General features: G+C 41.6%; 4 protein-coding genes across 4 annotated transcripts in view; 2 read left to right on the top strand and 2 right to left on the bottom strand.

Moving 5' to 3' along the window:
* Positions 1-1,638: 1,638 nt before the first annotated feature.
* Positions 1,639-3,835, bottom strand: LOC134658231 (zinc finger protein 432-like). Its single transcript, XM_063513843.1, has 5 exons — positions 3,757-3,835; positions 3,301-3,363; positions 3,058-3,123; positions 2,464-2,835; positions 1,639-1,673 (listed from the first exon to the last, which is right to left on the bottom strand). Exons 1-5 carry the CDS (start codon positions 3,833-3,835, stop codon positions 1,639-1,641), a joined length of 615 nt encoding a protein of 204 aa, XP_063369913.1.
* A 5-nt stretch (positions 3,836-3,840) lies between these two features.
* Positions 3,841-5,105, top strand: LOC134658050 (uncharacterized). Its single transcript, XM_063513653.1, has 2 exons — positions 3,841-4,622; positions 4,973-5,105. Exons 1-2 carry the CDS (start codon positions 3,861-3,863, stop codon positions 4,976-4,978), a joined length of 768 nt encoding a protein of 255 aa, XP_063369723.1. The 5' UTR covers positions 3,841-3,860; the 3' UTR covers positions 4,979-5,105.
* Positions 5,106-8,954: 3,849 nt separating this feature from the next.
* LOC134658230 (uncharacterized) lies at positions 8,955-11,118 on the bottom strand. Its single transcript, XM_063513841.1, has 3 exons — positions 10,965-11,118; positions 10,736-10,862; positions 8,955-9,019 (listed from the first exon to the last, which is right to left on the bottom strand). Exons 1-3 carry the CDS (start codon positions 11,091-11,093, stop codon positions 8,955-8,957), a joined length of 321 nt encoding a protein of 106 aa, XP_063369911.1. The 5' UTR covers positions 11,094-11,118.
* An 832-nt stretch (positions 11,119-11,950) lies between these two features.
* Positions 11,951-18,552, top strand: part of LOC134657951 (zinc finger protein 501-like) — a 152,380-nt gene continuing 145,778 nt past the window's right edge. The window contains exon 1 of the mRNA XM_063513552.1: positions 11,951-12,085. Within this exon, the coding sequence (XP_063369622.1) occupies positions 11,957-12,085 (129 nt within the window). The 5' untranslated portion in view covers positions 11,951-11,956. The remainder of the gene's footprint in view (positions 12,086-18,552) is intronic.

Below are 18,552 nucleotides of genomic sequence, written 5' to 3'. Positions count from 1 at the left end.
TGTCAGTTTTGACCTTTTGACACTCTATGAGTCATGGTACGAGCTCAGGTCCTCAGCTGGATAGAAGTGAAACGGGCAGCGCCGAAATATGTGGCCATTTACCTTCTTATTATTACCTAGGCACGCGGTAGCGTTTCAAGCTAAGGCGAACCCACGGCGTCGGCGGTCGGCGAAATCTTGTATCAGTGTTACCACCCTTTCTTTACTTATATTTCTCTATGGTTTCGACAGAGACACCGCACCGTTATCGTAATATTTTGAAGAATTAATCCCATCCAATCCTCATGCTCGTCGCCACTGAAGTATTTTAAGATGCACTGTCTACCCAGGAACTTCGAGAAGGGAGAGAAAGCACAAGGCGTCCACTTGGTAACAACCATTTATTGAAAGAGAGCGATCACATATAGGTGTACATTTATCTGTCGCCGAGAATTGGTATTAACGTCTTAAATATGTCACATTATATTTATACTAGCTTTTGCCCGAGCCTTCGTTTTCATAAAGTTAGTAATATGCGTAGCTTACGTTTTAACCAATCTGCTTTTTATCGATTCTTCATACAAACTTCCACCCCCTTAGAGGATGATTTCTGGGATAAACACTACCCTATGTCCTTTTCCAGGACTCCAACTATCTCTATACCAAATTTCAACTAAATCGGTTCAGCGGTTTAAGCGTGAAGAGGTAACAGACAGACACACTTTCGCATTTATAATATTAGTATAGATATTACAGTTGGAAGGTGTTCTGTTCAATAGCTTGAATGCAGCCAACCAATCTGTAATCCGGTCCGAGCATTTGACAATTTTGACATCGATAGGTAATTTGCATCTCGGAGGTCATGATTCTACGTCGACAGTGTCGATCCATCGTTAGCGCGTTCTATTTCGGAGGTAGCGCCATCTCTTGACGAGTTTGGGTACTACACTAGGAGTTTTTCTCGGAATCTTTCGATGTTAGGCCTCATCGTAATTTATGTTTATTTCGACGTCGGAATATGTTTACATGCAGTGGCTACAAATAATAAGCTTCTCGCCGGTGGGTGTCATCTGATTTTTTAGCAAGTGTCCTTTCCAGCTGCACTTGTATTCGCGATTAGTTCATTTATTTGACTTGACTTATTAGTGCACTTCTTCTGGTGTCTTTTTAAACTTGACTTCCGACTGAATTTGTAATCACAGTGACTACACTGAAATGGCTTCACCCCAGTATGCATCATCAGGTGTTCCTGTAATTGTGACTTCCGACTGAATTTGTAATCACAGTGGCTACACTTAAATGGCTTCACCCCAGTATGCATCATCAGGTGGTGTTGTAAGTGTGACTTCCGACTGAATTTGTAATCACATTGGCTACACTTAAATGGCTTCACCCCAGTATGCATTATCAGGTGTCGTTGTAGGAGTGACTTCTGACTAAATTTGAAATTACAGTGGCTACACTGAAATGGCTTCACCCCAGTATGCATCATCAGGTGTTTTTTTAAGTATGACTTCCGACTAGATTTGTAATCACAGTGGCTACACTGAAATGGCTTCACCCCAGTATGCATCATCAGGTGTTCTTGTAAATGTGACTTCCGACTAGATTTGTAATCACAGTGGCTACACTGAAATGGCTTCACCCCAGTATGCATCATCAGGTGTTCTTGTAATTGTGACTTCCAACTGCATCTGTAATTACAGTGGCTACACTGAAATGGCTTCACCCCAGTATGCATCATCAGGTGTTTTTTTAAGTTTGACTTCCGACTAAATTTGTAATCACAGTGGCTACACTGAAATGGCTTCACCCCAGTATGCATCATCAGGTGTTCCTGTAATTGTGACTTCCGACTGCATTTGTAATCACAGTGACTACACTGAAATGGCTTCACCCCAGTATGCATCATCAGGTGTCGTTGTAAGTACGCCTTCCGACTGCATTTGTAATCACAGTGGCTACACTGAAAAGGCTTCACCCCAGTATGCATCATCAGGTGTTGTTGTAAGTTTGATTTTTGACTGCATTTGTAATCACAGTGGCTACACTGAAATGGCTTCACCCCAGTATGCATCATCAGGTGTCGTTGTAAGTACGCCTTCCGACTGCATTTGTAATCACAGTGGCTACACTGAAATGGCTTCACCCCAGTATGCATCATCAGGTGTTGTTGTAAGTTTGATTTTTGACTGCATTTGTAATCACAGTGGCTACACTGAAATGGCTTCACCCCAGTATGCATCATCAGGTGTTGTTGTAAGTTTGATTTTTGACTGCATTTGTAATCACAGTGGCTACACTGAAAAGGCTTCTCGCCAGTATGTGTCCTTTCATGTATTTGTAACAAATAACCAGTTCTGAACTTGCTGTCGCAATGACTACATTTGTAAGTCTGTTCTTCAGTTAGTATTCCCTGCTTTCTCCGGTTGTGCGTCTTCTGGTGACGACTCGAACTTGTGTAACTACCGTGACTACAGTTACAACTATATTCAAAAGAGTGATTCTTTAAATGAGTCTCTAAACCTTTCTTGGAACTTGTTGTATATTCACATTCAGCACACATGAAATTTGTAACACCGTGTTCGCTTTTCTCGTGTTCTATCACAAGCAATTTGGTTTGAAACGTAGAGCTACAAAAGTCACAAGCAATTGTTTTTTGTCCGGTCCATAAGTGCGTGTGTTGAATGTGTTTTCTTAAAATAGACTTGTTTCTGAAACGTTTTCCACAGTGCTCGCAGCTATATGGTTTGTCTCCACTGTGAACAGTCGTGTCGTCGCGGAGGCGCTCGAGCACCACGGAACAAGCCATCGCAAGCTGCTCCCTGGCGCGGGCGGCGCTGCCGTCCGAACACACTGAAACACAAATAAACAACGCATTAGCCTCGAAAGAAAAATATCGATAAATTAGCTCTTTTTTTCCCTAAAACCACATTTGTGATCATACTGATCATTTATGTCACGAATACGCCTTTTCTATTCAAGTTGGTATACATCGTATACTACCACGGATATCCCTGAATGAATGAATGTACAGTAGCGGGAAGGAGAGGAGCAGGACAACATGACAGCACTAACCCGCCGCTGACGAGTCGCCGCCACTCATCACATCACCCGTCTCCGACTTGACGAGCGGGTCTACATCTGGAACAATAACAAGGAGACGTGTTACATGTACCTACTTAAATATTTAATAGAATATTTATTGTACTAAAAATGTGTGGTATGAAAGAAATAAATTGTTTATTTCAAAACAGTAACAAATACTTATTTAACAAAATAAATTTCACTTTACAATATGATATCAAGATATGAACTGACCCATGAGTTCCTTGCTTTGCTCTTCTCCGACCTCCGACTGCTCCACCAGTATGGGCTCCTCGTCTGAAGCGAAACTTAATTATATAAACTGATATGTATATACGTAACGAGTTATGGACCTACCGCCAGTCTCATAATAAATCGCCTACTGAACGGACGTGTGACTTTCCTTTATGCACCCTGCACATATACTACATTGGCGATCGACGATTAAAATAATATGGACTATTGATGCGTGCAAAAATACAATATTGTTTTTATTACTGTGATAGTGGTGTGTAAATATTTAACTGATTTGAGAGCGGTTAGTTTGTGGTGGATAATACACGTGGTACAAAAAAATGTCGGTTGGGAAGATTAAGGCTTTCGAAGTAACTTCTGGCAGTTGGACACAGTACATCGAGCGTTTGGAGATGTATTTTAAAGCAAACGACATTAAAGCGGAGGTGCAACTACCAACGTTAATAGCAGTCATGGGCACGGACGCGTACGAGTTATTGAGAAATTTAACTAGCCCTAAGAAGCCCGCGGACATGAAATACGCAGATGTCGTTAAGATCATGCAAGATCATGTGGAACCCAAGCCTTCGTTTATGGCCGAGAGGTATCGTTTCCGGCTGCGGCGTCAGGGCGAAGAGGAAACCGTGGCTCAATACCTCACGGAGCTCAAGAAATTGTCCAAACATTGCGAGTTTGATACGTCATTAGAGGACAATCTCCGTGATCAGTTTACGTGTGGATTAAAAAACGACACTATCAAACAACGCCTTTTTGCCGAGAAAAGTTTGACCTATTCAAAAGCGGTAAGCCTTGCGCTCTCGTTGGAAGCGGCGGAGAGGGACGCAGCGACTGTAGAACGCCCAAGTGCGAGCGAGAGCAACGTTGCCAGATCGGACATGGCGGCCGTAAATTCAATCACACCGGGACCACGTGGCGGAAATAGAGGCAATAACCGACAGAATAACAGTACCAGCACCAGCAATATGCCTAACAATGGCTCCAGATGTGCAGTTTGTGGACGGGAAGGCCACCGTGAAGCTGGTTGCCGCTATAAAAATTTCACGTGCAGCAAGTGTGGGTGCGTGGGGCATCTAAGGCGGGTGTGCCCGTCTTGGGACGCAGCTAGCGGCCAGGGTGCTACCAGGGGGCGCAGCTCGGGCGGCGCCAGGCGCGGCGCGGGCGCGGGCGGTCGCGGCTCTCGGCGCGCCTTTCACCACGTCCAGGCGGCACAAAATGAGACTCCAGGGGCCGACGAGGACAATTCGTCGGAAACTGATTTTGAAGAAAATTTGCATCATCTCTGCTTGAACGACTACAGTGCGGTAAGCATGTCTATGCACGTAGACAACATCATGTTAGAAATGGAAATAGACACAGGTTCCCCGATATCCTGCATTAGCAAGGAAAACTATTATAAATATTTTAGGCATAGGCCGATTAAGCCATTCAATTTGACATTTACATTTATTGATGGGAGTAAATTTAAACCGTTAGGAGTTATAAGACCAGATGTTGTTTACGAAGGGAAATTAAAAACCTTAGAACTGTTTGTTGTACAAGGGGGTACAACATCTTTGTTAGGCCGACAATGGCTAAGGGAGCTAGGGATTAAGATCCCAGTATTTAACTGTCAAACTGTGAGTAATGATGAACTGTGTAAATTACTCGACAGGTATAAGGAGCTATTCAGCGGCGGGTTGGGGCGGTTTACGGGCGGCAAGGCGACTCTTCGCGTGAAGGAGGGCGCGGCACCGGTGTACTGTCGCGCGCGGCCGCTGCCGTACGCGCTGCGCGACCGGGTGGACCACGAGCTGGACGAGATGCTGCGCAGCGGAGTCATCGAGCCCGTCGACACTTCCGAGTGGGCCACGCCCCTAGTGCCGGTACGTAAAGCTGATGGTGGATTAAGGATTTGTGCCGATTACAAAATAACTCTGAACCCGAATTTGCTGATCGATAGGTACCCGCTTCCAAAAATTGATGATTTATTAGTAAGGCTGAATGGGGCTCGCGTTTTCTCGAAAATTGATTTAACTCAAGCGTATAATCAGGTAGAACTAGATAATTCGAAGCAGTATACGGTTATTAACACGCATAGGGGATTGTTTAAGTACAATAGGTTGGTCTACGGTCTATCTTCTAGTCCAGGTATTTTTCAGAGAATCATGGCTAATTTACTAAAGGATATTCCACACGTAGAGGTATTTTTAGACGACATTTTAATAGGCACACCAGACGTGGCATCGCATTTAGTGACATTGGACAAGGTTTTACAGAGATTGCATAGTCATGGCATGAAACTAAAAAAAAGTAAATGTTTCTTTTTTACTGAAGAAGTGAAGTACTTAGGTTTTATTATTTCTAAAGATGGCATTAAAGCCGACCCGGCCAAGATTGAGGCAATTGTTAAAATTCCACGACCACAGAACATAACAGAGTTAAAATCATTTTTAGGCGTCGTCAACTTCTATGCTAGGTTCGTGGCAAAGTTAAGCACCATATTGTCGCCTTTATATGACTTGCTTAGGAAGGGTGTAGCGTGGAAATGGGGTAAACAATGTGAAAATGCATTTAAAACAATTAAGCAGGTATTAATAAGCGCCGAAGTATTGATGCATTACGATCAAAACAAACCCCTGATTCTTACGGCAGATGCTAGTTCGCGCGGAATTTCCGGCGTGTTGACCCAACCCTGCGCCGGCGCCGGCGTCGGCGCGCGGCGGGGCGCGGCGGCGGAGCGGCCGGTCGCTTATGTCTCGCGCTCACTTAACGACGCGGAGCGTAATTATTCGCAAATCGACAGAGAAGCTTTAGCGATTGTGTTTAGTTTTGAAAAATTGCATCAGTTTTTATATGGTAGGCGTTTCGTGTTAAGGACTGATCATAAACCCCTAGTTAGTATATTTGGTCCAAAACAAGGTATCCCTGCTATGGTAGCGAGTAGATTGCAAAGGTGGGCGATCAAGCTGTCTGCTTATACCTACGACATAGAATACGTGAGGACAGACGCGAACGGCGCCGATGGGTTATCGCGCTTGCCGGTACCGGTTAAAAATGCGACGTCTATGGATGGCCCACCTCCAGAGCAAACCTATTTGCATTTTGTACAAAATGAAATGTTGTTGGACTACCACGACATCAAAACACAAACTCAACGAGATCCAATTTTAGGTCGGGTTTTAAGTTATTTACGATCGAGTTGGCCACCTGAGATAGAAATAGATAATTTACGCCCTTATCATAACAGGAAAGGCGAACTTTATGAGGAATTAGGATGTGTTATGTGGGGCCATCGCGTTGTAATACCACAGAGCTGTCAGAAAAAAGTATTGGCCCTATTGCATGAAAGTCATATGGGGATTGTGAAAACTAAAGCATTCACAAGGAGTTATGTATGGTGGCCCGGCGTCGATGAGGCCGTGGAGGCCATGTGTCGCGCGTGCACGGTGTGCGCGGCCGAGGCCGACGCGCCGCCCCGGCACACGGGCCCGCGGCGTGGCCATTCCCGGCGAGAGCGTGGTCCAGGGTGCACGCCGATTTTTTAGGCCCTATAGGTGGGGAAACTTATCTCATTTTGGTGGATGCACGATCAAAATGGTTGGAGGTCTTCCCCCGATGTAGCACTTCCGCGTGTAATACAATTGAAAAACTAAGCGAAGCTTTCGCTCGTTGGGGTCTGCCAAGACAATTTGTATCAGATAATGGACCGCCGTTTACTAGTAGGGAATTTGCGGCATATTTGACAACTAATGGTATTGAACATTTGTTTTCTGCGCCATATCACCCGGCATCGAACGGAGCAGCGGAAAATGCCGTGCGCACTATCAAAAAGGTTATTAAAAAAGCTGTTAGGCAAAAGCAAAATATAAATATTGCAATCAATACATTTTTATTACATTATCGGAACACCGAACACTGCACAACGGGTGAAAGTCCGGCGGCATTAATGCTGGGTAGGCAAATACGTACAAAATTAGATGCTATTAGACCAGATTGTGAGAAAAAGGCGCGCGAGTCCCAAAAGAAACAAATGTCTAGTACTGCAGGTATAAAACGTGTATTTCAGCCGGGCGAACTCGTTTGGGCACGGCAATACCAGGGCGACACCAAATGGACACCGGGCCAGATATTACGGAGAGAGGGAACAACCGACTACACAGTGTTAGATAGCTTAGGCAGGGGGTCCCATAGGCACGTCGATCAGCTAAAGCGGCGTTCAGGTGTTTTAGTGTGTCCACCAGATCCATCAGCTTTACTCTTACCACAGGGCAGACCATCGGAACAAGGGAGCACGGCTAAAGAGGCTGCAGTCACTCCAAGTACGCCAGGTCAAGCGGGATCATCGGCGACACCGCCAGATACTCCGGCGCGCAAGCTCATCACACCCGGAAGCACGCGACACAGTACACCGCCATCACCTACCGCTGGTCCCAGTAATGATCCCCAATCGTCGCCCTTGCCGACACCGGAACCGCCTCAACCCCGCCATGTTAGGGAGTGCCGGCTTTTAAATCCACCGAAATATAAATTTTAGTTAGGTAATTTTGTTTTTAGGATTTTATCACGATACCTATTACAAGCAATAAGTAATCTTACCATTGATATACCTACCTTACCTCGTGGCAATAAGGATCACAAATAGTTAGTTGTGTGACAATAATAAATTACCTATCTAAATAGTAGTAAGTAAATAATTAATTATTTAGGTTAACCTACTGATACGTTGTTAATTGGGTATCATAAAATAAATGTTTCTTTGTTAAAACTTTTTCTTTTGTTACATGTGTGTAGATGAATATTTACCTATATTTAAATTGTTGAAGTTATACTACCTATATTACTGTTTAGAATCAATGCCATACTTAAATACGTTGATCTACAGGAAGGTCAGTAACCCTTCTGCGAGAGTAAACAACTTAATTAAATGTTATACTTACCTATGTACGTTCCTATGCCTACAGCTCACCAGCTGATCTGCATTCCGATTTACGATGACCTTGTTTAGTTACCGATAAAAAGTAAGATGTTAACTATTTACATATGTTGCACTCCAGTTTAGCATTGTGACGTGTAGATACAGTTTTTTTTTATGTAGTACATATTAAGAAGAGAGTAAGAGATAGTTACTTATTTGTTAAAATGTATAACGGTGATAATGGTGGATAGGTACTTAAATGATAAGAGTTTTGTTGGCCGACTGAGATTGAAGTTTTTCTTTTTTTTTAAGACTATTTATGTTTATGTTTAAGAAGAGAGTAATGATATGTATATACGTAACGAGTTATGGACCTACCGCCAGTCTCATAATAAATCGCCTACTGAACGGACGTGTGACTTTCCTTTATGCACCCTGCACATATACTACATAAACTACAGACTAAACAAACACAGCATTCACAAAGAGTCCGGTAACCACACATCGGTGCAGTGCCACTTGTATAATCTTTAATGGAAAAATCGACTTTACTAAACAGTTTGCAATGTCATTTAATTATTAACAACAATAGTGCATCAAAACAGCATAAAAAAGGTTTTGCGAAAAGCTGACCCCTCCATTATGTTTTTCATTTTTAAATATCCTCACATAACACACTAATTACTACCACAAGCTCAGAGTCTTTATAGTTCTATATTAAAATTATGTCAACAGAGAACTACTTACATAACACATCGAACACGGAATCATCATCAGCCTGCTCAGATTTGACCGCAGACTCCGCTGAACAACACAAACAATGTTATTTAATAATAAAACGCTTATGGGCACCACAAACTCCACTGCCAATCAAGCGCCGGCCGATTTTAAAGGGACACGGCTCTAAACGACCTAATCCGCAGAGCACTCGGTACCGCCTCCATCCCAGCAACCCTGGAGCCAGTTGGTCTATCTGCGGCGAATGGCAAAAGACGACGGCTGCTCGGTCGTCCCTTGGTTCCTGGGGCGGCCCCTGGCGTGGGATGTAACATGTGTTGATACGCTGCCCCCCCCCCCCCCCATCTCATGGCCGGCGCTCTGCCAGGAAGCCAGGGACGGCAGCAGACGACGCCCAAATTGCCAAGTGTCGCAAATATGCATTCTTAAAAACTAATTATGTATTTGCGGCACTTGCAATTGAAACTCTCCGTCCTTGGGCGTCAGAAACCAAAAAACTAGTAAAAGAAATTTCTACCAAACTAGTCTCTGTGTCTGGCCACCTACGAGCTGGCGCATTTTTTGCCCAAAAACTCAGCGTCACTGTGCAGAGGGGGAACGCGCCCAGTGTCCTGGGAACAGTGCCTCAGGCTAATTTAGGATTAGATTTTTGATTTGGATAATTTGTTATTTAATCTCTGTTATTAATAAATACTACTGAGTTGATCATAATAAAATGAACTAAGACATTTTCAACTGTCTACCTTCTAGTTCTTGAGAGTCTGCTGACGGACAGTTTGTTAATAGGTAATATTACCTTTGGTAATAGGGTTTGAAACCCTAAAAAGTTTAAAAAGTATTCTTAAACTGAAGCAAAATGACTAAAGGCGATTAAAGGGGTTTTGTCACGCAGTGACTATGTCACCCCTGTAGTGAGATCAAGTAGTAATGTAAGAGCGTAGCATTACTTACACAACTACATTATTTTTAAGTATAGGTTGCACATCATCCTGGCCTCGTCCGATAGAGGTAATGCCAGGACGACGTTGCAACTCCCTAAGTTGGTAGTTTTGATAAATGTCATGTCACTCCTCAGCGCCTCGTTGAGGACACATTCCGTCAACACATGATGGACGTCTTCTATTTTATCACACTCAGAGCAGTTTGGTGTTGCAGCAAGTTTCATCAGGTGCTTGAATTTGTTTGATGGAATGTGCCCGGAACGAAACCTAAGGAGTGATACTACCTGTTTCCTATATAGTTTTTTGTCAAACCATGGGACCTGAGGGGGCTGCCATTGAGTTGTTCTGTACCAAATTCCTTTAGTAAGCGAGCACTCATCAAAGTATTCCTTCCAAATTTGTCTGCAACTAACCCTAACTTTAGGCTTTTTTTTTGGAGATTGGCTTCAAAAAGCCCAAGACAGGGATGAGTGGAGAAAAAGTGAGGAGGCTTTCACCCAGCAGATGGGATCTGCAGTCAGCCCCAAAACAAAGTTAATAAAATAAAATAATATAACAATCCTGACTGTAGAACAAATGAAGCTTAAATAATAATAACCCTAACTTTACCTAGTACTTCGCTGTGCACTGGGAGACAACGCAATGGAATACCGTCGGTTATTGCAAGTTTTGCTGCTTGGTCAGCCTCCTCATAGAATATAGACTGATAGATTGTGTAGTTGCATATATAAGTAACATTTATTGTGATTTTCAAAATAAAATTTTAATTTGGATCATTATTCTCTTGAAACATCAAACACACATGAAGTACAGATAATTAAAATGGGTTGTTAAAGCCAACCTTTAACAAGCAGTGCCTGCAGCTCCGCCTGGCTGCGCTGCACTTGCAGCTTGAAGTCGCTCGCGTCTCGCAGGCGGCCCACGCACATAGAGCAGATGCCGCACGAGCCCGCGCCGTCCACTACCAGCTGCAAGTTTAATAGTACATTGATTAACAAAGAAAACTAATTATAGTAACCGCAAATAATTGTTCCTATTACTCCACTATTAAAGTTGGTTGTAGTACTTACATGTATATCAAAGCACTCTTTGACCATGACGGCATATATCTCCGTTTTGCCGAGATGTGTGTACGGCGTCGTCAGGTCCTTGTCCGGCGGACACCGCAGGCAGCAGCGACACGCGTGCTTCACGTCCATCACGGCAGCCGTGCGGTGCGCAAGAATGCTCCTCCAATGGACTCAAAACAAATACCACAACAAGACGAGCGTACAGTATTAAATATGAGAGAAACAGCAGCCTCTAGGGCCTATGCCAGAGTCAGTACAGAATAAGTATCAACAAAACATTATTTATAAAGAAAAATGACATGACCACTGCAGTTAACAATGAAAAAAGAATGAAAATGAATATGGAAATCATGGAATTGAGTATTGACAGATAGGTGTTTATTTTAAACAGTTATGGAACAGATAGGTGAGATAGGATAGCGGAGGCGAACGGAACGTTCAGAAAAAGTAGTAAATCTAAAAGTTATAACAGACGGGCGTACCGGACCGCGAACTTGGTCCGAAAACTCTGAAACATTGGCACGTGGGAGCCCAGAAAATAAATTGGCATCTAACTCATCGTACTGGACTATATAGCCTTTAAATATTTAACTAACAGGCTTCGGACCAATATCACGGTCAGGTAACCCCGTCTGTTGTAGCTTTATGCTAATTACTTTTTCTGAACGTACCCTTCGCCTACGCTAGCTGTCACTGTCAATGTCATGGGAGTACGACATGTTCATGACGCGGGTACGCTCACATGGCGCTCGTCACGTAGCTTTTTATTTATGTTTTATTAGTAGTTCGTGGTGTTTGTGCGCTCGTCGCCCATACATGGCTCATGCGCTGTTTTTTCTTGCTAATTATCTGTACTTCTAACTGACTCTGGCAAAGGGCCAAGGGACCCTAGAGGCTGATAGATATTTCTCTAATAGCACTGTACGCTCCTCTTGTTGTGGTATTTGTTTTGAGTCCATCGGAGCATTCTTGCGCACCGCACGGCTCCCGTGATGGACGTGACGCACGCGTGTCGCTGCTGCCTGTGGTGTCCCGCGGACAAGGACCTGACGACGCCGTACACACATCTCGGCAAAACGGAGATATATGCCGTCATGGTCAAAGAGTGCTTTGATATACATGTAAGTACTACAACCAACTTTAATAGTGGAGTAATAGGAACAATAATTTGAAGACTAGAAACAATTATTTGCGATTACTATAATTAGTTTTCTTTGTTAATCAACCATCTAGTTATTCTACCTACACAAACCACAAATTGTGAAAACTTTGATATGTTTATTTGAACTTGCAGCTGGTGGTGGGCGGCTCGGGCTCGTGCGGCATCTGCTCTATGTGCGTGGGCCGCCTGCGAGACGCGAGCGACTTCAAGCTGCAAGTGCAGCGCAGCCAGGCGGAGCTGCAGGCACGGCTGCAGGGAGCGAGCCACGTCAAAGGTAGGCAAACACCGCCCATCTAACAAGTAGGCAAGTTTAGTCATTTTGTTTGAATTTTGTACAGAAGAGTGTTACAATCACACCTTAATCTACAGTGCTTGCTGGTCGGCACCACATAGTTATTATATTCTATGCATTGTGCTATTGAACTGTTTTAAAATTACAAATAGCGTCCAGAGGAGCAGTGGCAAAGGGTCTAGCCGCAATCCTATAGTGAAACTGCCCCTGGCTGAAGTGCAGTATACCTTTCTTAGGTGCGTTTATTTGTCTTATTATAAGATATTGTTTTACCAAATTTCAAGGCTAGAATTCCCTTGGTTTAGCTAAACAATTTTTAAAAAAAAATCGTTTTTATTTTTTTGTAGCTAAACTAGTGGTTCGATTGTTTTGAAATTTGGATGTTACATGTACCTAATAGTAGTTCATTATCAAAAAAAAAATCGAGGTTCTAACTTGTTTATAAAGGCTTAAAAATATTTTTTAATTTTTTAAACTTTTTTTTTAATACTTGTGAGATAGCGACAATTTTTTTGTTATTTAATACAGAATATATTATGGCATAAAATATATTTTTTGTAAAAAAATCCATTTGGAGCAACAAGGTAAAAATGTCTTACTAATGCATACAGGCCGTCCTTCTTACCTACTTTAGGGTGGTTCACGTTTGTATGGGAAAAATTCAAACTCTAGCTAGAAGAAGGCACCCTCTTATTTGGTAAAACGATATCTTATAATAAGACAAATAAACGCACCTAAGAAAGGTATACACTTCAGCCAGGGGCAGTTTCACTATAAGATTGCGGCTAGACCCTTAGTTAAAATATTTTCATTGAAAGTAATTGACCGAAGCGTAGCGAAGGTCTACGTTTTGACTCGGGCATTTTGCTTTTGTATGTTTGGATGTTCTCCTCTACAGGTCGCAATTCTTAACCGATTTTCGTGAAATTTTGTGACCGAATTAGAATTCGAATGACTAAATAAAAAAATTTTGTTGATCCGGTTTTTGGAAATTTTTCAAAATGGCGGAGTCGTGACAGCTCCCGCCTAAACAAATAGTCGTATCGGTATAAGAGTTTTTTCCTTTTGAGATATGTTTATAGATTAAATGGCCAAAAATTCAGAAAATTTGTATCGCTGGTTTTGGCGGTATTTAGATATTTAGTTTTTACTTGAGAATGAGTAGCTAAATTTCGTCAGCTTTAGTAAGAACTATAATGGCGTATTTTGCAAACGTTCGCTTTTTTGTTTGCATCGGCAGCTCCCTGGTTCCATCCCCAGTAATTGTATACTGCTACATAACTTTTGTATTTTTTTTATACTTAAATTTCGTATAGTTGTTTTTTATTTTATTTTTTTATTTTGAAAAAATTAAAAATTTCGTATTTTTTATTTACCAAGCGCGGGTTAAGCGTATTCGTTTAATTTTTGTTTGTAGTTTGATGTACTTTTTAATTTTTTGTTTATATTACATGTATGTATGTTTATACCTATATTTTAATAAATATTTTTGCCATACATTTATTCAGTTTTAAGCTCTGCTCGCGAGGTCTACAGCTCACAGAGCCACTAGTTTAATATGTTCTTAGAGTTCTTTGCACTTGCTGTGTGAGCGTAACTATAACAGGAAGTTGATGTGATTTGTGTTGTGTTTGTTTGCTGTAGAGGAAGAATCTGCAGTTGAGCCAGGGAACCCAGAAATGCAGGATGGAGATGGGACCAGTGAGTTTGTATCAGGTAAGTCTATTCCTCTTCTTCTTTCCATCCTGTTGCCCCTGCTGGGGTGTAGGTCTCGAATCTTATCCTTACTACTCCGGTCCTGGGCAGCTTCGGTAGCCTCCTCCCAATACTCTGCTCCTCTGTAATTGGGAGGCACACTAAAAGCTCGAGACAGATGGCGCTGCAAGCGAGTATACCTTGTTTACGTTTCGTGTCAAGTGTGTGGTGTCGATTTTTTGCTTAATCCTTGCGATTATTTACTTAAAATGTACGCTTTAATGACTGTGCGTGAGCTTCAAGCTGAGCTTCGAAGGAGAAATGCTACAGTGGCTGGAAAAAAGGCTATTTTGATACAAAGGTAATCACTTATTATATTTGAGGTTATGTCTCATATTTTTAGTGTTTATTTAAAATTTCCATGCTCAAGTGTTATCTTTATTTTAGATTGGAGGCTTACGATCGTAACCAAAACTTTGGTGCTAATCTGGACGTTCAGGAGGACCGGTCATATGTGTGCCCGCCGTCTGATACTTTCAGAGATATTAACGCCGATTCGCCTATACCCAACATCAGCAAGCATGAAATACAAGAATATTTTCAAAGGTATCTTAATAATTTAGTTTCTTGACTGTACATCACACTGTCGATGATTATTACTTGTTGACAATGTATATAAAATGTCTAATGTCTGCACTATTTTTTTACAGATTCAATACTCACCCAAAAGGACAACTGTTATACGAATCTCGTCATCTTGTGACGGCTCGTTACACGTCCGATGGTGCGTACACCTATTTACGTGGACAATGCAAAGCCAGCATGAAGAGCCTGACATATGTTGTTGATGTGAAAGTCACTCAAGAAGGTTCAATAGAGGAGTGCCACTGTGAGTGTGCTGCAGGGAGCGGTACAGAAGCTAGCTGCAAGCATGTTGCTGTATTGTTGTTAGGTGCGCACGATATAGTAAACAAACAGTATATATTATTACATCAAGTTTGCACTCAACAACTGATGACCTTTAAGAAACCTACAAAGGTTTTCCAGAAATCACCCATTGCTGCACAAAGTTTGCCAAGTAAGAGAATAAAAACTTGTAATTACGAACCCCTGAAAGAGGAGGACATCATGCAAAACTATGAGGACTATGTCAGAAATTTAGTCATAGGTTATGGGGAGACATCTATGCCTCTACTACAAACATACGAACCGGCAAATCCTCATGGGATTGAATGGGATCACTCATATACTGAGGATACTATGCAGGAAAAAATACTAAAAGATTTATTTCTTAAAAACATTAGTACTGACCAAATCAAAGAGGTGGAACAAAAAACAAGAAGACAAGATGCTTCGCCGGATTGGCATAAAATGCGGTCCTGCAGGATTACAGCCAGCATGTTTTACACAGTGAGCCATAGCACCCATAAGGAAAAAAGGCTATAATAGACAAAATTCTCTCGCCTAAGCCAGTGCACACAAGAGCGGTCACACATGGAAAAATACAGGAACCGCTCGCTATTCAAAAATATGAATCTGTATATGGGTTAGACGTGCAAAACTGTGGTTTGTTTATATCTCAAGAATATCCATTTCTTGCCGCCTCACCAGATGGCTTGATAGGAGAAGAGACTGTGCTGGAGGTAAAGTGCCCGTATGCTGCACGATATTGCACAATAAATGAGGTGTCAGTACCATACCTTGAAAAGGTAAATGGTGATTTGTGCCTGAAAAAAAGACACCCTTACTATGCTCAAATCCAAGGGCAGCTTTATTGCAGTGCAAGAAAGTATTGCAATTTTATTGTATATACTTTTAAGGACTTGAAAGTTTTATTTATAGAGCGGGATGATTCCTATATTAATGAGATGCTCTCAGGATTAATAAACTTTTATGTTCATGACCTCGAACCAGCTATAATGAACAAATATTTGTATAAGGATTATTTGTTGTTAATAAAAAAACATTAAAAAGTAATGTTATTTTATTTATTTTTCTTCATTATACATTCTCGAAAGTTGCAACACATAAAGCATACAAAAAATATTTTACTTGCTATTGGAATATAACTATGATCAAGTTCAGACTTTAATATTTTGTAGGTTTTTGTCAATCCAATAATCCTTTCTATATGGACACGTTTACTTGCAAGTTGTCTATCTTTTATGATTGTTAAACCTGGTAACTGTGATTTTCCTTTTAAAAAAGTAGGTATCTTTACAGTAATGTTTTTGTCTGCAAACATGTCTTGTACTGTAAATCCTCTATCTGCTAGTACACTGTCACCACTTTCACACTTGGACACTAGACCACTTCGTTCAACTGTCTGCCTGTCACTTATAGATCCAGCGTATGCTTGTGAACAATACGATAGCAATCCACCTGGTGTTGCTCCTACTAACACTTTAAGAGTGTTTGCATGTTTATAACTACTCCACGAAGCTTGCTGAGAAGTTGGATTTTTTGGTTTCTGAACAGCTATTTCAGTTCCATCTAATATAACTCTAACATTTTCATCATATTGTTTAAAATGTTGAGGCATGTAGTATTGGATCAATTCTTTACTGGGCCAGATATTTATTCTACTCCATAGTTGATGAATAAAATTTATCCATGTTATGAATATATTTGACACAGTTGTTTCACTAATATTAAAAAACCTGCTAAGTTCAAATATACATTTATTCTGCCGTAGTTTCATTAGAGTGAGGAAAAATTGGTCTTCAGTAGATAAGCTAGTTACATTGCTGCCAAAGTATCTAATCTTGGGTGCCATCGGGCTCAGTGTGGAGTAAACAAAATGGAATTTCTTGTATGTTTCAAAGCCAGTATAGAAAAGTATAGATTTGTCATCAAGTTTGTACCTGTTTATTGAACCATATACATGCTCATGATCTACTTGAGTGCTTTTTGACAAATATTCCGGACTTGTGTATGTATTTTGAACCGGTACTTTAATGTCCTCGGTAGTACATATTTCTTCTCGCCCTACACCTAGATTAATATGGCTCACTATTGCTTCTGTGCTTGTTCCAAGTTCTTTTGCTTCTGTGCTCGTTTCGGGTTCTGTCTGTTTGTCATCTTTAAACAGTTTTCTGTGACTTATTTTTTCATAACGCTCCTGCCGTTTAAGCGCTTCTGGTGTTACTTGTTTTATTTTAGTAAAACAGAATATGGTTGGTACTGCAGTTTTTTTTAAGAACTTTGCAACTGGTTCATTGTCTGAAAATTAAAAAATAAACTTTAGAAAGTACAAATAGTATTAATACTGAGCCAGGTATGTATTAACTAGGACACATCACCTCATATCAGTTGTGTTGCTTAATTTCAAACTCAGGTAAATTAATTCTGCTCTAAGGTTGTTTATCTTTCAGATTATTATATTATTTTTTAAATAACCATTACAGCAGAATGGATTTACCTAAGTTTGAAGTTAAGCGACACAGTTTATGTTAGAAATCAAGACATTTATGCCGAATTTACTAGCATTTAAGTTAAATTGCATTTCATTATGTGCTAATAAAGATATTCTATCCTATTCATTAATAATTTACTTACCTGTATATCTACTTTTTCCAAAATAATCATCTTCCTTAAAATGCATTGCACATAAGCGGGCTGAATCACTTGCCCTAAAGTTTTTAATACGCAGAGCAGTTTCCCAACGTTTTCTTCGTGTTGGGTCCTTGGGAAATAAATGAGCTCCTCTGTTTGTACAATTTGGCGCACTACATTGAGGCATTTTTGAGAAAATTGTACAAGTTTAGAATAACTTACAAAAAATGTATGTGGTTTGACAGTTCTTATGTCAAAGTGAGGTACAGTCGCTAATGCGCCACCTGGCGGGATAAAAAGTTAGTTTTTCTCCCAATTGATAAAAATTTAAGGCCTGCGCAAACCGTCGGAGCGCAGCGCAGATCACCGAGGAGGATTTACTCCCCCGGAGGTAAAATCCCCCGCGATACCCCGAGCGCCTATCAGCCCGGCTGGCACACCAAGGAGCACTTCGGCGCAGGCCGCAGCATGCCGCCGCCTACCGCCGCGTGTACCCTATCAATAGGTAGGATGACTATGGCTGGGTAGTGTGCACGAGTTCTCCCCCGTCGTCCCGCTACCCCGGCGCACTCGGGAGGCCTCGGAGCATACCGGGGGATGCCGCGGTATCCTCTAACGTGCTCCTCGATGCCGCGGAGTGACAATCCTCCGTGATGCTCCGAGGTTGGTCTCAGAGCATTAAGATAAGATAAAAGATAGTTTATTCAAGTAGGCATAATTACAATGCGCTTATGAACGTCAAATAAAGCTAGGTAGACCGGCTCCAACCCTTCACCTCTGCCCCGAGAAGATTTCAATCCCCCCTCAATTGGAGGAGGGTATCCCAATATGGGACCAGCAACAAACTCGGCCGGACACATCTTTAAAAAAAAATTTACATCTTA

This window comes from Cydia amplana, chromosome 21 (assembly GCF_948474715.1).
Source record: "Cydia amplana chromosome 21, ilCydAmpl1.1, whole genome shotgun sequence".
In the NCBI taxonomy this organism is placed as follows: Eukaryota; Metazoa; Arthropoda; class Insecta; order Lepidoptera; family Tortricidae; genus Cydia; species Cydia amplana.
Note: the sequence above shows the minus strand (reverse complement) of the source record. Positions and strands in the feature narration are given on the sequence as shown.